The 21,968-nt window shown below is 40.5% G+C and overlaps 1 protein-coding gene across 5 annotated transcripts in view; it reads right to left on the reverse strand.

Annotated features, from left to right (window-relative positions):
* The window catches only part of CSMD3 (CUB and Sushi multiple domains 3), a 607,508-nt gene that overhangs the window by 60,246 nt on the left and 525,294 nt on the right, over positions 1-21,968 (reverse strand). For all 5 annotated transcript variants that reach the window (XM_081204227.1, XM_081204230.1, XM_081204229.1 and 2 more), the window contains 7 exons: positions 20,297-20,485; positions 17,460-17,645; positions 16,225-16,419; positions 15,596-15,769; positions 9,251-9,424; positions 6,739-6,912; positions 3,861-4,046 (listed from right to left, as the gene is read on the reverse strand). In XM_081204227.1, coding sequence (XP_081060353.1) covers positions 3,861-4,046; positions 6,739-6,912; positions 9,251-9,424; positions 15,596-15,769; positions 16,225-16,419; positions 17,460-17,645; positions 20,297-20,485 — 1,278 coding nt within the window. The remainder of the gene's footprint in view (positions 1-3,860; positions 4,047-6,738; positions 6,913-9,250; positions 9,425-15,595; positions 15,770-16,224; positions 16,420-17,459; positions 17,646-20,296; positions 20,486-21,968) is intronic.

Consider the following 21,968-nt stretch of genomic DNA (forward strand, 5'->3'; position numbering starts at 1 on the left):
ACTGGTCCCATCATCTCCTGGCAAATAGAAGGGGGGGAAATGGAGGCAGGGAAAGATTTTACTTTCTTGGGTTCCATGATCACAGCAAATGGTGACAGCAGTCACGAAATTAAAAGACGCATTTCTTGGGAGAAAAGCAATGACAAACCTAGACAGTGTCTTAAAAAGCAGAGACATCACCTTGCCAAAAAAGGTCCGTATAGTTAAAGCTATGGTTTTCCCAGTAGTGATGTATGGAAGTGAGAGCTGGACCATAAAGAAGGCTGATTGCCGAAGAATTGATGCTTTTGAATTATGGTGCTGAAGGAGACTCTTGAGAGTCCCATGGACTGCAAGAAGATCAAACCTCTCCATTCTGAAGGAAATCAGCCCTGAGTGCCCACTGGAAGGGCAGATCCTGAAGCTGAGGCTCCAATACTTTGGCCACCTCATGAGAAGACTCCCTGGAAAAGCCCCTGATGTTGGGGAAGATTGAGGGCACAAGGAGAAGGGGACGACAGAGGACGAGATGGTTGGACAGTGTTCCTGAAGCTACCAACATGAGTTTGACCAAACTGCGGGAGGCAGTGGAAGACAGGAGTGCCTGGCATGCTCTGGTCCATGGGGTCACAAAGAGTTGGACATGACTAAATGACTAAACAACAACAAACAATGAAATAATTATGATCAGCCACCAAACAAGGGCCTCTGTTCAGCAACTATCTTTTCAGAAATGTACCAAAGTCACTTCAGTGGGGTTATTCTAGAAAACTTGGGTTTGCCACCAAGTATAGATTCAACAGGGAGACACATCCAGTCCTGGATAATATTTGATACATCCTTGCAAACACATGCTGGTCTCATTTGCATATTTGCATATTACATTTTACATTTGAATAAAACAAAAATGGACAATAAGGTCAGAATTGGCTCTAGGATTTTTCAACATGTTTCCTTCAAAACAGAGTTCACTTTTCTAATTTAGAAAAGGAAACCCAAAGGAAATCAGAATTTTCCATCCTAGATTCCACCAACGTATGGCTTTGTTTGCAATTTCACATGCAATCTGCTATCAACCTCTGGATGCAACCATGCAGAAAATTTAAAACAGATTTAAAGGAACATAATATAAAGGTAAGAAAGCAGTTTCCTGCATGTCATGCTGATTGATTATTCCTTTTCTTGGCTCTTAAATGCACCTGAATCCAATTCTGCTGGAGACGGAATATTACATATTTTGCAAAAGTGAGCAGGAATGGAAGTAACCTAGCTGTGCGTGGAAGAAATACATTGTAAAACTGGGCAGCGCTGCTTTTTCTTTAGCATTCAAGGGCCTTTGGCAAAGTGCTTATATATACATATTGTAAGTAATGAGTGAGCCCTACAAAACTAATGACAATGCTTAACTGTTTAGGCCAACAGGCACCTATTCAACGAGAACAAAAGAAATAAGAGTACAGATCCCTTACTCCATTGTGTAGAACATTATCCACACTGATAATGGATGCCTTGGAAAAGAAATTGCTTCCTCCATCCGCCCACCCACCCATAGTACTGAAAAGGAGCAAAAAAAGGTTGTCAAGATAAGCTAGGAGACACAATTTTAAAGCAATATTTAATTGAATTTGGCTTTGTGTGTCAGGCTACAAGCTTTTCACAGATTATCAGTAATATACAAGAGAAATTTTGCTGCCAGAAAGTAAAAAAAAAAGGGGGACTACTGAAAGAGAGGGGCCATTAAACGTAGACCACTAACACACATAAGGAAAACGTAAAACTTTGCCCTGGGGCAAATACATTCTTCTGAATACATTATATATGAATATGTTAAATTCTAAGAATTTGAATGCTACAGCTTGTAATTAAGTGTATAGTAAAAGCAAAAGTCACTGAGCTGTTTTGATGTCCCCACTAACTTCTAGATCTCTATTCTCACTAAATCTGGAAAAAAATGGTCAAGGGCTCCTTAGCATTTATAGCATTTAAAGAAAAAAGTGAAAGAAGGTCTAGTGACTAATAAATTGAAATTATAATATTTGAAATAAATTGATGATGACGATACCCTTTTATTTCCATGGGGTTTTTGTTTGTTTGTTTTTGCTAATTACTTGAGGAGGACTCAATAGGTAGCAGTTATAAAAGCAGCAGGAACCATTGGGCTATTGGTCCGAAGGAATGAGATATCCCCCAAAATTAAAATGGCTTTTAATATAAAACCTCTTGAGTTACAATAAAACCTATTAACAAAAGAGGGCTTTCACATCTCATTCCGGCTTGATATATCATAGACTGCTTCATTAGATTCATGATCTTTGCACCATGGCCCTGACTTCACCCCAAAGTTCTGAATAACTGCTCTGAATTTAAATGGCTAAATTTAGACGGTAAACAGCATTGGAGACAATATTATACCCTGTGGTACAGCACAGTATAATGGCTATGAAGCCAAAACAGTTCCACAGTGCTCCTCTCTGTATATGACTCTGTAAATAGGAGTGGGACCAATACTCATCTCACAGAGCTGGATCAGGAGAATACCACAAAAACCACTGAGAATAATAATGTATAATCATGTTATTAGTTCCTTGAGGGGAGGGATGGTTTGACCACATTGGTTCAGACAATGGTAACTTCAAGCTTGGATTACCACAATACTGCCTATATGGGGCTTGTACTTGATGTTGTTTAGTCATTTAGCTGTGTCCGACTCTTCGTGATCCCATGGACCAGAGCACGCCAGGCACTCCTGTCTCCCACTGCCTCCCACAGTTTGGTCAAAACTCATGCTGGTAGCTTCGAGAACACTCTCCAACCATCTCGTCCTCTGTCGTCCCCTTCTCCTTGTGCCCTCAATCTTTCCCAACATCAGGGTATTTTCCAGGGAGTCTTCTCTTCTCATGAGGTGGCTAAAGTATTGGAGCCTCAGCTTCATGATCTGTCCGTCCAGCGAGCACTTAGGTCTGATTTCCTTAAGAATGGATAGGTTTGATCTCTCAAGAGTCCATGGGACTCTCAATAATTCAAAAGCATCAATTCTTTGGCGATCAGCCTTCTTTATGGTCCAGCTCTCACTTCCATACATCACTACTGGGAAAACCATAGCTTTAACTATACGGACCTTTGTTGGCAAGGTGATGTCTCTGCTTTTTAAGATGCTGCAATTACTGTGGAATGTTGCATCATAATTGCTAGTAGGAAATCCTTTTACAAGTGCCACATAATATTCATTTTGCTTCTGCAAGGAATTGATCCTACCCATCATTATGTAGGGTCCTTCACTGTGTTATTTTTGGCTAAAAACTCTTCTCCTCCCTCCAGTAAAGCCCACCCAATAATACAATTTTAAAATGTAATATTGGTATGTATAATTGTTTTAAAACTCATTTCTATTTTTATATTGATAAATTTTATGTCAATATGTTTTAATGCTCAATTCTATTCATATTTTAATGACTATTTTTATATTGTTTTATATAAACCACTTGGAAGTTTCTGTAGACTAAGTGGTAAATCTTGTCAAATAAAATAGAGTAAATAAAATAGATTTGAGCAGCAAATATTGTATTGGACTGCGTAAACAGAGAATGGAAAATATAATCATTTAAGGAATGGATAAGAAAACTATGCAGTAATGTGAAATAAACAAACAACAAATTTCAAGAACACAGACAATAATTAGACACCTTTTATTCAAAACCGATGACCTTTCATGTTCACTGTAAAAGGAAATTGGCTGTGGATATGCTCAGAAATAATGTGTATATACAATGAATTTGCGAAGAAAACAATAATAAGCAAACAAACTTCAGAAAGGTAACTAAGGCTGCAGTCTACTAATAATAATCTACTATGAATAATGATATTTATTCTAAGATACTTACTAATGCATTCTGGCAAAGGTTTATCCCAGTGACCGTTTGGCTGGCAGACTAAAACTGAAGATCCGAATAAAAAATATCCAGGGTTACAATCATAAAAGACAACTGTGCCATAGGTGAAATTCCCATGTTCAATTTTACTTTCTCGTATGGAATTTGCAGGGATTCCTGGATCAGAACAGTTGACCACTAAACAGAAAACGGTAAACATTTCATTTATTTACTTCATAAAATGGATATACTGCTTGATTGTAAACAAACAAACAAGATTCCCCCCTCCAAAAAAAACCTTATTATGTGTGAATTTTACATTTTTAAAATGTGCAAGTTTCCCACAGGTCTTCAGGTGAAAAATACTATGCAGAGAATAAAATGAATAACAGTGTAAGCAGCAATTTGCACAAAGCTATTCTTTAAATCAGTTAAAAAATAGGCATAGGCATAGGCAGAATGCTGCCCTCACTTTATGGTAGCTATTTTTGGTATAGTTTGCCAACTCTCAATCCATGGTTAAAAAAATAATAACCACATACAAAGAATCGCTGCCAAGCATAAACCAGACAGAGGGCCTTCTCAGTAGTGGCACCCGCCCTGTGGAATGCCCTCCCATCAGATGTCAAGAAAATAAGCAGCTATCTTATCTTTAAAAGAAATCTGAAGGGAAGTTTTTAATATTTAATGCTGTATTGTTTTTAGCACTCGATTGGGAGCCACCGAGAGTGGCTGGGGAAACTCAGCCAGATGGGTGGGGTATAAATAATAAATAAATTTTTTTTTTAATTATTATTATTATTATTATTATTATTATTATTATTATTATTATTAACATGAAAGATACTCTCTTCATTTCTAGATCACTAGAAGGTTCATGTCCCACAGCTACTTGGGAGCCTGGTTCTATATCAGAACCCGTTCTCACTTCTAGGACAGAGGTTTTCAACTTTTTTGAGTCCATGGCTCCCTTGACAAAGTACATGCTTTCTGCGGCACCCAGTTATGTCACCCCTTGCCTGTAGAGCTAGCAGCCTCTCACCCTTTTTCGAACACCCTCCTTTGTGGAGTATGCCCTCAGCATCCTCTCCTCTCCCCTCTCCTTGGGAGTCCTCTGGGCAGCCACTGCTCCCACCCCAGTCTCTGAGCTGCCACCCCCCACCCCAAAGAGAGGTGCCTCCTCACACTGCCCCACAGAGCCCTGGGACATGTCTGTACATTCCCAACAGCAAGGGCTGGCAGATGGGCTGGCTGGGCTCCCTCTCCTGCTTGCTTGTTTGCTTGCTTACTCCATTTCTGCCCCAGCTCCTGTCAACCAGCCCCCCTGACCACCTTCAGAGGCACCATTCGCCTGCGGAGCTTGAAGCCAGGGCTGCTGTAACAAACAGCTGTGCAAGCCTTGGGAGGCAGAGACGCGAGAGGGCATCAGAGGAGAGAGGGGAGGAAGGAGGGACAGAGGCCAGTGTTACCCGCGGCAACCCGACCATCATTCAAGGCACCCCAGGGTGCCATGACACACTGGTTGAAAACCACTGCTCTAGAAGGTATGCTTCCATCCACACACTCCCAACAACATAATTGTAACATTCATGTTGCCGCACAACCTCAACTCCTAATAAATAACCAATCAGCACAGGTGGTAGACCCAAACATCCACCTCATATCCAAGGTGGTCCTGAAGGTCATCACAAACTCAAGTAGTGGCAGGATTTTCTTCCACCTCAGGAAATTATGGTAAAATGTGTACGTTTTGTGGGATGTTGTTTGGCTCTAAAACACAGCACTTAATCAGTGAGCTGCGTCCAGTGGACTATCTATCAGTTCTTCAGCTTATGGGGTGGGGATATGATATTATTTATAAACTGAAAAGGGGGAGAAATGAGGAAATGAAAATCAAGGAAAATAAATATGTGTGTCAGAAACAACTAGAATGCTATAAAAGAGAAATGGAGCAAAACGGTGGGTTACACCACAGCCTTGAGCATGATTTTCTTGGGGGGGTGTAGTTCTATGAGTAATTTTTCTCATTATGAATGCTGCTATGTTTTTTCCTGTCCCTGTGACAGGAACTTACTAGAGGGGATACATTAGTTTAACTTGATATGAAACAACTTGCAAGCTTGCAGTTAGTTGAAAAGTTTACCAGTTTCTACCAGGCAACAGCAAGTCTTGATTAATTTTAACATTAATCGATGTAAATGTCATAGTCTTCAAAGTGAGAACACGGCTTTTGTTTTTTTTTTCCCTTGGGGGAAAAACAACTCCAAAGGATATGGATTTGATGCTCATTATCAACTAGGTTGTCCAAACCTACTTTAAAAATATGGCAAAAAATTTCAAGGCTATCTAAACATTCCAAAAGCATGTGCAGTCAAATCAGCACACACCTTGTGCCTCTGACCACTTAGGGCAAAAATGTTTATAATATTATATGCTATTGTCCACTGCACCAAAATAAGTAATCATTGCTAGGTAAACCAAAACCCTATGAGTTAGATGAGGTCAAACAAATAAAGCATCTGTAAGATAAACTTTCTGAAGGGCTTGGCATTTCAGCTATAGCTCCCAGCAGAAAAGGTGAAACAAAATCACCCTTCTTTTTGAGATAAGGTAAAATGAATGAAAATACCATTTAAATGGCTTTACATTCTGTGCCGCCTTAAAACTCAGCTACAGGGCCTGTCTGATGGACAAAAATAGGATCTTTTGGGAATTATGTTATATTTGAAGCTGAGAAAGTATTTTAAACCCTAAAAGGCTTTCTGTCCATCTCAAATCACAGCCCCCCCCCCAATGGTGCATAATACAGACACAGACGTGGACATCATCCTTGTGTGCAAAACAAGCCAACATCCCTTTCCATTTTTACAACATTTTTTTTCAGCCTTACCTTTGCATATGGGTGGTGGATGACTCCATTGTCTATTTGCCTGACATTGGGCTTTTGTTGGTCCTTGCATAACATAACCAGTGTTACAGGAGAATGTCACAACATCATTGAAGTTGAAACCATTCCCACTCGTTCTTCCATAAATTGGACTACCAGGATGACCACAGCTAACAGCTAACATCAGAAGCGAGTGAAAGAGAAAGCATATCGTTATCACTTTTCACTGTAACGTATAATGAAGACTTTAAAACAATTACAGAATAGTAGAGTTGGACAGAACCTCAATGGGTGTCTAGTCCAAACCCCATCCAATTTGAAACCTTACTGGACTCTGCTTAGTTTTGCAAATGTGCTAGGAGTTTTACTGCTGTCCCACCAAGCAGATACAATTATTTTGAATATTTTCTTGCCTCCTTACTTTTGAAATCTTTGGGAAAGTGCAAATGACCACCTTCTGTAAGAGAAGGTATCCCAAAAGAAACCAATCACATACCAGTTGAGGCAGGAGGTTCCAAAGTGTTCTGATCTACAAAAAGCTTTTGCTGGCTTTCAGTGCAATCGTGTAAGTGCCTACTCACTCAGCATTGCTGAGATCCATGGGATTTTTACCTCAGGAAAGAAGGTATAGGACTGTACCTTAAGTATCTGTTTTCACTTCACAATGTAGTGCTTAATGGATCTGGCTATACATCTGAACACAATGTAATTATGAAAAGAAAAGAAAAACTATAATGCAATTGCACCTGGTACTTAAATATAGGTAAAAAATAATAATCAGAAACTGCTACAGGGATCAGAATTTTTATTTCTGTTTTCATTGACATACTGCGATATACTGCAGAGCTTCCAGATATTTATTATAAGGCAATGAGTGGTGGTTACTATCTCTCCTGGGACATACCCCATTATTTTAACCTTTATTCCAACCCTTTCATGAAAAACCTGCATGGCAGAAAACTCTACTTTGTTCAGTCAAGCAGTCCTTCTGTTGTTGTTGAAGGAAGCCATCTCTGGTGCTGCTGCACATGACCTAGGGCTATTTATTGTGAGTTCTGTCCTGGATGTAAACACAGCAATATATTTGTGTCTCATTCTAGAATGTCGATGAAATAATTTCTGCCTGACGGCGAAGGCTTGTTTTTGTAGTGCTAAACCTTACTTTAACATGACATCCTAACCTGGACAGAACATGGCATTTACTGTTTTTCACACACTTCGGTATCATTCCATGCTGCAGATTTGGAAAATAAAAATAAAAATGTTTCACAGAATTTGTTGCCATTCACTCTTTCCTTCAGTTATTCTCCCTCCACATCTTCTGCTGTCTTCCCATTGCCAACTATAGATTGCAAGCTGTTTTGGGCCAGAGTCCTCTCTGCTTTTGCTTATGAAACCCTGTAAAGCACCATGTACATTGATGGCACTGTAATAATAAGTATAACCATCACCACCTGCAGAAGTGTAGATTATGTTCCTTAACTTTTGACCAATATAAAAGAAATAGTTCAGCCTATTCTAAGTCTCGTGTGGGGGGGGGATAACAGGATTAGTTATTTATTGAAGGAAATGTTTTCAAAATAATGCCGTTTTCTAAAATAACTGAGATGGGGAAATGGCTGTTTTCATCCCCACTACAATTTAGTTTACAGATGAAGAAGGAGTTCAGCCGTGGATGGAAATTGCAGGGAATATATTTCAGATAAAAATCAGGAGGAACATTTTCATTGTTAAGAGCTGTGGAGCAGACTGCCTCTGGAGGTGGTGGGCTTTCCTTTGCCTGTTTAAATTGGTCAAACATTTGCCAAAGATTATGTACTTGCATCCTGCATTGAACATAGGGTTGGGCTAGACCAGGGATGACTGCCATGCCAGGGCCTGATCTGCACCCCAGTAAAAATTCTCTCTCCCGCCCCCCCTCTCTCTCTCTGTCACACACACACACACACACACACACACACACACACACACTGCACAAGATTGTCTATTTTGGCAGCAGCAGCAAAAAAGAAAAAGAGAAATACATCACTGGAGTGGATGGAGAAGTTTGATAGGGATGCAAACTGCTAGTTCCCTGATTATCAGACTGAAAACTGGACAATTGTTGTAATAACAACCATCCTCAGGTCATCTGCATGGATCAGCTGGATGTGTGTGAATGTCCCTTTGTATGTGTGTGTGTTAGAAAGTGTGTATCCTGGGAGGGTGTGCGGCCTGCAAGAGTGTGGGGTGGCCTCACCTACTTTTAGCCACAGCCACTACTGGCATGAAATCTCTGGAGGGTTGACCAAGAGCAATGATAGACCTTAGCTCCAAAATGATGAGATATCTCTGGACCAGATGCTATGTGACATTTCCCTTCCAATGATATAATTCATTTATTCTTTATTAGAAACAACTTCGTGTTTCAATAGCCTCGCAGGCAGTATGAAAGCTGCTCATTTTAGCCCCATCAGATGGGGGGGGGGGATTTTAATTATGCAAGCACACTATAACCTCTGCCATGCTTACTTACGCACACAGGATGGAAGCTGACCAGACCAGTTGTGATCCTGCTGGCATATTCGCACAGAAGAGCCGATGAGTCGAAAGCCAGGACTGCACTGATATACGACAGTGTCTCTGTAGCCATAATTCTCTCCAATTACTTGGCCATTGACTATAAGGTCTGGAATACCACAGTGTCCCGCTACAAAAAGATACAATTATGGTGGTTTACAAACAGGAACAAAGCTTTTATTTCTTGTCTGCCATTACTGTTTGTATTTTAGTTCTAATATTTATATTTATATTTCACCATTGCATTTCCTTCATGCAATACCGGATACAACACATAACACTTCTGCACATAAAACTTACCACAACCCTGTTGGTAGATTAGCCCAAGAAGTAGTGAATGGCCAACTGTCGTTAATGACTGAAGAGAGATTTGAAGCATGGTCTTGAATAAAAATATCCACAGCCAACATAATACAGTGGCTAGAATGCTTGATTTAAATAAATAGCTTCAAATCCCTGCTTAGCCATGAATAAGTCTGGGTAACCTTAGGCCAGTTGCTCTGTCTCAGTCTGAAATGCTTCATAATGTCATTGTTAGGGCTAAATGGTGTAATTCCCATGCAGGTTGCCCAATAAGACACCAGGGAATCATGGGATATAAAACTGCTTAATAAAAAAAAATATCTAAGCAGTGTACATATAACTGTAAAATAATTGGGGAATCCCCTCCCATATCCTTCTGCTGGCAGGCTAAGAACTTGAATTTGAAAACTAAGATGCAGATAAGGCTCACCAGTGGGCTGCTATTGAGGAGAACTGTATTTTCGTTCTGTTTTTAAGTGTGTATTTTAACTATTGTTTTCAATTAGTCAGTTTTATTGCTCTGCATTTCATAATGATGATTTTAAATGTTGTAAGCCACCTTAAATCCCAATTTGAGAGAAAGGTGGGCTGTAAATACATTAAATTAATGAAGGACAGATCGTGAAGCTGAGGCTCCAATACTTTGGCCACCTCATGAGAAGAGAAAACTCCCTGGAAAAGACCCTGATTGGGAAAGATGGAGGGCAGAAGGAGAAGGGGACGACAGAGGACGAGGTGGTTGGACAGTGTTCTCGAAGCTACCTGCATGAGTTTGACCAAACTGCAGGAGGCAGTGGAAGGCAGGAGTGCCTGGCGTGCTCTGGTCCATGGGGCCACGAAGAGTCGGACATGACTAAGCGACTAAACAACAAAATTGTAAATGGTATCCAACTAAATAGGTCTGCTAGTGCAAGGATTTCCACTTGTCCAATGGAATGTCCCTTCCTTTCCTTTCCTCTCCTCTCCTCTCCCTGTGTACCCTCCCCAAATCTGCTCCAAAGGGTTGGGAAAGCCAGAACAGATTTAAGAGGACATGGGTAGAGAAGATGGAGGGGGAAATCCTTCCTACAGGCAAAACACTTTATGATAGCGGGTCTGTTTAGTTGGATACCATCTTATTTGTCCAGATATAATGGATATTATTATTTTGCTGAAATAATATTTACAAAGTTCTGAATAGAAGTTCAAGACCACCTGGGGGAGGATTAAATTCCGGCTCCACCCCGTCAGAGCATAGTGCAGGTGTTAATTGATAAATCAACCACACAATGCCAAATGATGGCTGGTTTTATTTAAATGCATACCTTGTATAATAATCACCTGTCATTTTGTGAAGTGAATACATTCTGTACATTCTTATATGGAAAAAGTGGGTTCCATAGAAATTTATTTCTGTGCAAATTTGGGAACATATCTACTTATGTGTAACCTGCTGTACAAAACCAAAGCTCATCAATGCTATTTCAGAGAGTTCCCAATTATAGACTCAATCTGCCCTGAAGCATCAACACACACACACACACACACACACACACACACTTATAGACTGTATATATTTGAAAAATGCCATTCTCCTCATAATTAAACAGATGTGCAGTGGTAGTCAACTAAATTTTACCAAGAGTAGACCCACTTAAATTAATGACTATGATTAAGTTAGGTCCATTCATTTCAATAAGCCCACTGAATAAAACATAGTTGCATATCACGCATAAAAATGAATGGTGATGGAGGTAAATATTCTCCATCTGAAGACAGTAATATATGAACTGTGGAAGTGTGAAGGGATGCATTGCTGAAAGGGAAGGGATATTGTGAGAGCTCTCATTTATAGTCATTTCCATCACCAAGGAAACCACTCTTTTTTTGTCTGCACATCTTGGAGAATGGCGGTCTCGTTATGCCATGAAAAAGGAGGTGCACAAGGGCTTCAAACAATGGCAATAGTGCTATTATTACAAATAATTGGTGACTGTTTACTGCATAGCCATTCCAGCATGGCTTGTTTAATTCCCCTTCAGTTTCAATGAGTCGGAGTAGACTCCCCCCTCCCTTTCCCTTTTTTGCTTCTAAAATGTCTGTGATGAAAAGAATTTCAAGAGTGCCTATTTGACACTGTCAAGAATGGGAGAACACCTGCCACTGTAAAAACCTTGCTGCACGCTATACATTTTACGGCTCCTTTTGTTGTTAATGGTCTTATGGTGCTTCCATTTTAAACCATTTCAGTGCTCTGGGCCAGATGAAGGAGAGGGAGCAAAAGCATTCTCTTTTCCAAAGTTCGATCTGGCCATTTGGGAAGAAGAAGAAAAGTTATTCAACTACGGTTCAATTTAAAATATAATCACTCTTGATCATTTCTTTGTAGGACAGTAACTTTTTCCATGCTCCTTTACTTCACAATGATCCCCCCCCAGCTCTTACATTATGTTTCTGACTAAGTCCCCCTTCCCAATATTCCAGAGAAAAGAACAAATTGCTTCATTCAGTATTATCAAAACCAAACATATGAATTAACTTTTTCTTTATCTTTTGGCTGTTTTGTTACAAACATGCCACTTCTGATAACATACAACATTTTGGAATGGGACCTATATGCCACTATATTCCTTCTGTTTAATCCATAATCAAGATTCCTTTCTATTAACTGATTTTTGGGGTACTAAACATGTCAGGATGCTTAACAGCACTTAAGGGACAGTCCTAAACAAAGATCCCTCAAGATGAGTGAGTTAGAATATGGTGGAAATCCAGTGCAGCTTGCTGGTTCACAGCTCAAGTCCCCAATCAAGTTCTGCCAAAGGTGTCCGTGTAACTTGTTCATTCCAGGCTCAGTTGGACGAGCCAAGGGGAGCATAATCCCCCCAAAAGTGGAATAACAGACATGGGGGTTGGATGCTAACTGTGTTGGTGAAAGCTTTCGTCTTTGGCTGTAGAATGTGCTGCTTGGTAAATTTTCTATCTCAATAAATTAATTCACGAGAACCACCTAGGCTAGTCTGTTGCAGCAACCCAAATCAGATGACATGCTCTGGGCCACCAAAGCTAATAATAATAATAATAATAATAATAATAATAATAATAATAATAATAATAATAATAATAATAATGTATTATTTATACCCCGCCCATCTGGCTGGGTTTCCCCAGCCACTCTGGGTGGCTTCCAACAGAATAATAATAATAATAATAATAATAATAATAATAATAATAATAATTTATTATTTATGCCCTGCCCATCTGGCTGGGTTTCCCCAGCCACTCTGGGCGGCTTCCAAAAGAATATTAAAATACTGTGATACATCAAACATTAAAAGCTTCCCTAAACAGGGCTGCCTTCAGATGTCTTCTAAAAATCTGGTGGTTGTTTTTCTCTTTGACATCTGGTGGGAGGGCGTTCCACAGGGCGGGTGCCACTACCAAGAAGGCCCTCTGCCTGGTTCCCTGTAACTTGGCTTCTTGCAGGGAAGGAACCGCCAGAAGGCCCTCGGCACTGGACCTCAGTGTCCGGGGCATAATGATGGGGATGGAGACGCTCACTATGCTACACTAAATATGTTATCATTTAAGGTAAATGACCATATGCTGTTTTGCATAATTTTATTGTTATACAAACATGTCTTCAATCTATTGTCATGGGTCCATGCTGAAATGGATCTGCAAGAAACAGTTCTCCTGACTGATATTTTATGGAGAAACAGAGCTAAGCATCATCATCATGCTGAAGGCACCTTGCTCCCAAACACCCAATGACCGCTCTCAGTCACTTTGCATAGATATTAAATAGCACTGGAAACAAAATAGTGCCCTGTGGCACCCTACTGCACAACCGTGGCTTGAGAAGCACTCTCTCAATGCTACTCGATGCACTCGGTCCTGTAGGTAGGACAAGGACCATTGTAGCACAGTGCCCCCAATTCCCACTGCACAAAGCCGGTCCAGGAAAATGCCATGGCCAATGGTATTGAAAGCTGCAGAGAGACTGAGGAGTGGAAAGGTCATACTCCCCTTGTCTCACTGTCTGTAAAGGTCATTCACCAGGGTGACTCAAGCTGACTCAGTCCTATGACCAGGCCTGGATTCAGATTGGAATGGGTCTAAATAATCCATGTCATTCAATAATGTTTGCAGTTGCCCCTCCTCAACTGTCTCCACCATCTTCCCCAACTGATTCCAGTCCAAAGGGTCCATGGATGGTTCTTTAGGAGTCATCACTCTATCACTCTTTCAAGGCAACAGGGACCACCTCTCTATGCAATGAAGTGTTAACCACACTCTGGACCCAACCAATCAACTCCCCTCTGCTAGATCTTATAAGCCAGGAGGGCTGCATATTAGCCACGATTTCTTTAATTTACTTAACACCTAGTAACTGTTAATATTTCCATGTTTTATTTCTAATCTCTAGGTTTTCCATGGGGAAAAGTACAAAAATGGTACATTAAACGATAAATTGGAAATGCCACCTCCCTTGGCAAGCTTCTGTATCTTTTAAATGTCAAATAATTTGATTTGAGAACTATGAGAAAGCAACAATCCAAGCTTTTTTACAAGTTTGTATTCCTTTATTTTTATCCTTTCAGACTAATGATTCCCCAGGAAGCGGAAACATTCAGTTCTGCACAGGCATCAAACAACTGTGACCTTATAGTGAGCAAGCCGGTAATTGTTTATGGTAAAAGTTCAGGAGAATTGGATTCTGCTCATGTAGTGGTTTCTTGCAGTTCTTAGTTTCTAATTGGTTTCCTTTACCATTTCTTTTAAGGTCTAAGGGGAAATAAATATAACTAGTTGTCAAGCAGTCAGAGCCTCGCTTATTTCCCTATGACAAAGAATTCCCTCGGCAAGACAAAGAGGAGTAGTTAAGCTGTCCTCCATGGAACATCTGTTAAAACAATAGCCCTTTAACAATGTTCAGAATGGGGGTGGACTGGACACAATCTTCATCCTCTACTGACCCACTCCTGCTATTTTTCACAAGTTGATTTTTTCTATGTACACAGGCCCCATATACTGTTTGTACTTGCGTAGACTCCAGGTCATTGTTAACACCTGGAGACTGGCAGTAGGGATGCTTGAAAAAAACTCACGCCCCTCCCCAGTTCCAGTATGAGCTGACCTGATTCCTCTTGGGTTAATGTGCAAAGCAGAAGGCAGTTAACTTTCAGCTTTTGCACTGCTCTGAATTTTGTGTTACATTTTTGGGAGTTAGGAACTGCCAGATTGGTTTTTAAAACATATATTTTGAGACAAAATATGTTTAGAGGTGTATATTTTTTTGGGGGGGGTTGTATTTTATGAGAAAATACATTCAAAATACATATGTGTGTGTGTGTGTGTGTGTGTGTGTGTGTGTACTTAAATACACATTTTGATGGAGGTTCCCACTTTAAACATTTCAGGTTACTATTGTAATGGGATGAAACATATTTATCAACAGACACATGCAAACGTGATATGGATGGACCCTAGTTGGAGATGTAGCAGTGTTCCTATGTCAACACTTCAGATCTACACACATGTAGAAAGCTAATCTCTGCCAAATACTTTTAGCTCAAGTGGCTCTGCCATTTTGTTTTTGGAAGGCTAACCATGGAAGAAAAGTGGAACCACAGAACCATTACTAAATTACTAGTATAAATAAAAATGAAAACATACAGGTTGGGGCGGAAGGTTGAGCAAAGGAAGAATGAACATTACCCCTGCAGGTTGAAATCCTAAAAGCAAAGTTATATTACCATGTGCCATTTCATTGCATTGCCTTGCACTCTGCCATTGTGATGATAAATGATAATGGAACTATAATGGCAACTTCAGAATGCTATCACTGCCTTAAACTCAATTGGGAAGGGTATTTCAGTAAGGAAAGTTTCTCTTGAATGCAACAGAAATAAATTTGTTGACAGGAAATGGATGCTCAAGTCAGCACATATGGTCACATGACCACACAGTAGGGCTGTAAATTTACAATTGACACAAAGGCAAACTAATTCCTTACCTAAGCATCTTGTTTCAGTTCCACTCCATAGTCCGGAAGAGAGACATTCCCTTACAGCTGAGCCCACCAACATGAATCCTAAGTCACAAGTGAAGATAGCTGTCGAGCCATAGGTGATCTGAGTTCCAATCTTATTCCCATTTGGAGGTATAGGAAGCTCGCCACAGGAAATAACTTTAAAAGTTCAAAGAAGGAGAAATATGTTGCACACACAAAATCCACATGTAAACATTCAGTGCTCGTTTTTCAGTGAAGGTGATTAAAATGCTATATCTTAGGGTGAATGTAGAGTGATAGATGACTGCAAAATAACAAACCCAAAACATTATATTACAAAAAATGTTCATACTATCAAAAAAATTGTTAAATAATACTAATGTCAGAGAATAAATTAATGACTTTTATGGCTGTTTTATAAATAGTTACCAAAAAAACCCCTCACTTTAATCTCACTCCTTGCTTTCTGAAATGTATGAAGCTGCCCCTGAATGTGATTAGTATAAGTCAGCATCAATATGAGTTGTTTCATATGCAGACCTATCTTCTGAGTAAGCCATCATGATGGACTTGTCTACAGAAATATTGAGAATTTAATAGGCTTGGGCCGGACAATTTTGGCCGGTACTCACTTTGGCAGTACGGTCTCTCATTCCTCCAACTCCAAGTTCCATTGGGAAGACATTCAATGGATTCTGGTCCCAATCCATGATATCCTGGATCACAGCTGAAAACAACTTTTGTTTTGTACTCATAGTGAGAACCATTCACTATACGCCACCTTCCATGTTCCAAGGTGAAAGAATTGATGCTTGGGCATGTAACAACTAGAGAGAGGAGGGAGGAAAATTTGTCTTGAAGTCCAATGAGTAAATTTGTGAATATGAAGTTATATACATTTACATCATCATCATCATCATCATCATCATGCCCCATCCATTTGGCCAGGTTGCCCCAGCCAATTTAAACAGCTGCACAATAATCTACAGGCTATATTTAATTTGGGGTGTCAAGCTATATTCATTTTATGAATATGAATGCCCTGTATTTCATTTTTTCTCTCCTTAGATCTGGAGGGTGAATATTATTTTACTGCTCAAATTATTTAATGGATTGTGTATCACAGTTTAAAAGCACTTCTAGATTACGGGCATTCTCCCCCAAACCCCTCAGTCATCTTCAACTTTCGCTGACACAATGAGAATTCCTGCTTTCATTCCCCCTCTAGCAAAACTACCCCTGCTCCAGAAATGGATCATGTTGTGGTTTACAAAAGTCATTTCCCTTGATATTATCATTTGGTTGTATGCAGGAGAGGGGAAACTCAAACTCTCAGCTTAGTAACAAAACTTTACAATCACAATACTATCTTACTTTTATAGTGCGTTTATCCTGAGTAATGCTATGCCAGATTTAAAATAACAACACAGCTCTGCAGATCAAGATATATTTGCAAATAACCAGTCACTTACAGCTATTTAAAAAATTGAGGCTCGTGAGTCAATTCTTTTAACTCAACACAACATATCCTTCTTCCCTTGTGTTACTCCATACATGCCTTTAGGGAGATGTCCAACACTTGAAGAATTTCACAGCTTTTGATGCTCTCTCGTGAACCTATGCCTGCAACTATGATCTAAATAACCCCATAATGTTTACCAAACCTTTCTGTTGCTCTGCTATTTTCATTAACCAAGTAGTTTCTTTGCTTATTCTAGTTTGCATTCTAATCCCAATGGCAGATGCACTGGTTGTGGAATTATTGGGCAGCTTTGGGCTAGCAACTGTTCACTTGAAAATGAAAGCTGATGACAACCAGAATAGCAAAAGAAATTCAGCTGGAAAAGTACATCTAGATTGCCCTTACCTACGCAACGAGGTGTTTTATTATGGTTGCTCCACGTGCCATCTGGCTGACATGCTGCTGTAGTAAGTTCCTTGGATGATAGCCTGTACCCATCATTGCAAAAATAAGTAACCCGTGTGCCTACCAAATAATCTGTAGTTAATATCCCACCATTCACTGGGGCTTTGGGAATGCCACAAGAGATAGCTGCAGGTTTGAAACAAACACACAGTTTGACACAATATCATCATACTGGCCTTGTCTTAATCTGTTTATCATATTTTTAAAGTTCAGAAACATATATGTTTATGTATCTATAGAGAGAGAGAGAGAGATAAAAGAAGTAAGGAAGGAAGGATTAGGAAAACATATAAATATTATCAAGGAAGATTTATTTTAAATCCCTTCTTAGGCTGGAACACAGCAAGCGACAGCACTCTCGCTTGCTCTTTGCAATCACTCATTCATTCCAAATGGTCTCCACTGTTTCAGTATTCAACTGTACAATGTATAGAACTGCTGTATTCAGGTCTTGTTTGCTGGCTTTCTATTGGCAACTGGTATAGCATGCTGGACTAGATGAGCCTTTGACCTGACCCAACAGGGCTTTTCTACTATTTTTATGTTCTTACTCGTTGACCTTTCACAGGTTACACATCAAGAATAAGTCCCAATGAATACAGTAGACTTAAAGGTAAAGGTAAAGGTACCCCTGCCCGAACGGGCCAGTCTTGACAGACTCTGGGGTTTGTGCGCCCATCTCACATCTATTGGCCGGGGGCCAGCGCTGTCCGGAGACACTTCCGGGTCACGTGGCCAGCGTGACAAAGCTGCATCTGGCGAGCCAGCGCAGCACACGGAACGCCGTTTACCTTCCCGCTGGTAAGCGGTACCTATTTATCTACTTGCACCCGGGAGTGCTTTCGAACTGCTAGGTTGGCAGGCGCTGGGACCGAGCAGCGGGAGCGCACCCCGCCGCGGGGATTCGAACCGCCGACCTTTCGATCGGCAAGCCCTAGGCGCTGAGGCTTTAACCCACAGCGCCACCCGCGTCCTATTTACTCCAAAGTAAATAGGATCAAACCAAATTAACTCATGCACATATCTTGACTGTTGCTTCAATGGCTCTGAACTGCCATTCCAGACTAACAGGTGTATCTTAACTGAACACTGGTGACGGGGCAGAGGCTTCTTGTGCACCTGAAAGCAGCAGGTGACCTTAGGGGGATAGAGGGCAGGGCACATGACACACATCTCTATCATCCATAATAGATGATTGGCTAGGAGACCTCCAGAGGAACAGTCTGAGCAGCTGCCACTGCTGTCCCCATCCCTGAGGATCTGCTACCTAAAGCAGCTTTCTCACCATGTCAAACAGTAGGAGCAGCCCAGATCATAGTGATAGTCATTACCCTCACCATTATCCTCACCATCATTGAGATACAGTGTGGTGAACTGGTTAGACTAGGCATGTCATCCAAAGTCTGTTTGGGGGGCTTAATCCGGCCCGTCAGTCGGTTTAACCCAGCCCCCACAGGCAGTTCCTCCCCATGGTTCTAAAAAAAGGTCAACAACTTTGGTCGGCCCGCATGCATGTTCACTTCATAAAATATGGCCTTCTTTGAACACCCCTGGGTTAGACTAAAACCTGTCAAACACTGTATTTCAGCCTAACATACATCAAAGGGATATTGTGAGGATAAAATGGGCAGGGGAAGAACCATCAGGTTTTTGAAGGAAATATGGGATGTAAATGTAACAGCGGCAGCAGAAACAACAAATCAGAGTAGCAGCAGTGGCTCTAATGGAGGCAGATATAGTATATCAAAGGCTCTTCTGTGCTTCGACCTTTTGCACACAGTTTACTTTTGCTTGTTCTAATAAAGCCACTGTACCTTTTCTTTCCTCCAATAACCACATCACCTCCTATTTCCTTCCCTGGCTATCCTAGCAAACTAATATTTGCCAGATATTGTTTCCCTCTAGATATTTTTTCCATAAATATGAACTGATGCAGTAGACTACATGGAACAATGCAAACTGAAGGCTCAGGTCGGTGCGTTTGGGACATTTTTCTGCCTCTATTTTATGGTTCTAAATTTTTCACAGGCCCATCAATTGAATGTAGACCAGATAAAAATGATTTGATGACGCTGAAAGGAAAAGAAAGGGATTGTTCTGGTTTGATAACGCAATGAAGGAAATTCTCACTTGTAGAGGCTATTGTGACACAGGATTTGCCTAGGAGGAAAAAAACTATTAATGAAAAAGGCAAACCACAGTAATATATTTCTGGGCTAAATTGAGTATATATATTACAGCTTAAGCATGGTGTTGGTTCTATACATTTTGGCACCATTACAAGTGCTACTACCTGCCTGAGAACCCACAAACCTGGGGGAATCCTACTTGGGAAACTTCACAAATATTCAACTCCACTTTCTAGCTCTTGATTCCCTGAATTTAAGGGCACTTATGTGGGGGCTATTCCATACATATCATTTAAGTGACAACTACATGTGTCCCAATGACTGAATTGGCACCCCTGGTGCTGAAAACGTGCACACTTTACCCTAATGTGTGCAATTCAATGCAGACTGCCGGCTATGCATATTATATTGCTTTACTGTCGAATGTTTTGCTTCATGCCACTTGGTTAATTGCATGATGCCCTGGAGCTTGTCGTGAATAATGGCTGAAAGATTCCCTAGCTTAAATAAGTCAAATAAAAATGGAGCTTTTCTCTCTTTTTTGCATTAACTGGAGTTAGCAGCGCTACTGGTGCACTAGAGCATCCATGGATATTTGGAATGGAATCAAAGTGGGCAAATCCAATTCTGTAAGGAAAAGCTGATTACCTTGACATGCTGGGACAGGTGCATCCCATGCATGATATCCATTGGGAGATTTCCTGCACAAAGCGTTGCTTTTTCCGACGAGGCGGAATCCTCGGTCGCAAGCCCAGCGAACCACACTGTTCAGCTGCCCACCTGTCTGACTAACAATGAACCCATGAGGAGGTGACTCTGGGGTGCTGCAGTAAAGGGCTTTGAAAACAAAAGAAAGAAGCAATCAGTGCATGGATTTCTCCCCCACATATCACCTTATTTAACAGTAGGCATTTTCCTGTGGGGATTGCAAACTTTGGAGCCTTGACCCCTCTAGCAGCAGTGGTGAAGACCCCAAGGAAAGGGGAGATAATAAGGCTGTATTCTGACACTGACCATGTCTCAGCACACTTTGGGGAGGGGGCAATAGCAAGCAGAGACAAAAAGGGCTTCATAGTACATTGAAAATGGGGCAGCCTGGTTGTCACCTATATGCCCCAGTGGGAAAAGTAGTGAAGGTCTGGCCTTAGGCCAATGATAACGGATGGTTGTTTCACCTGTTTACACTTGGCTTTTGGCTTGAGAAAAAACTAAACAAACATCTAGGTAAGGAAGATGGATCTCTGGGTTGCATAGATAAGCAGAATTGACAATCAAAATATCCAAACTCACAATCTCTTGCAAAATATCTGTATTGCATATTTTTAATAGGGTATAGATGACTTCACCAGTTAGGACATACATTATGATTCTTTTTCCTATGTACAAACCTTGTTTATTAATCTTATTTCTTCCCATCTGATCACATTTGCATGTGTTAATTACAAATGTAATCTACTTAGATTGTGTCAACATCCAAGTTCAAATTTTTATCGGAAGTTTCTGCATAATGTAATTGATACTTGTTTTAACATGTATCTAGGGTAATTAATATGGGTAGGAAGATCATGAAAGATGTCATCTGCAGCATGAAAAGAATATGGATACACCAGGCATGAGGTAGAGGACAGGGAGAACTTTGACACATTGAACAGATGGAAATGACTATTACTTTATTTTTTTCTGTTCAAGAGAAGTTCTGGTTCAAGATGGGTCTTGCATAGCGTACACCCCCACCCACCCGCATGCACCCTCCCCACACTTCTGTTTGAAATACTGTTGTCTGCTTCTTTGATATCTTTTTTCAGAAGCAAATTGGGTTTGTATTCTTTAAAAAGATCATTGAGGATAGTCCAGTCTGTAACTCTTGCCTGCAAATTAACTCACTGAACACCTCTAAGATTAGCTCTCTAGCAATGAATATCAGTATTTTGTGCTTTCTTTCTTTTCTCTAGCATGACTTAGGTGAGATACACACACACACACACACACACACACACACTCTTTTATTATTGTTTTGTCTTGGGTTCCAGAAGTGGTCCTGTCCAGGGGGTTTCCTGACTTTCCAGCTCACATGGTTAATTATCAAAAGGCAATTAATTGGCTAAAGGGCACTAAAGAAGCTGGAGAGAAGCTGATTTGACCATAGGATTAGGTCTACAAGTCCCATCATCCCTGAAAACTGGTCCTACTAGCTAGGGATCATGGGAGTTGTAGGCCAAAAACATCTGGAGGGCCGAGGTTGAGGAAGTCTGGATTAGGTAAACCGTCCTACAATTATATCTCTCTCAGATATGCAGAATACTAGGGTTTTAGAAAAATA

Source organism: Podarcis bocagei, assembly GCF_964188305.1.
Source record: "Podarcis bocagei genome assembly, chromosome: 8".
Taxonomy (NCBI): domain Eukaryota; kingdom Metazoa; phylum Chordata; class Lepidosauria; order Squamata; family Lacertidae; genus Podarcis; species Podarcis bocagei.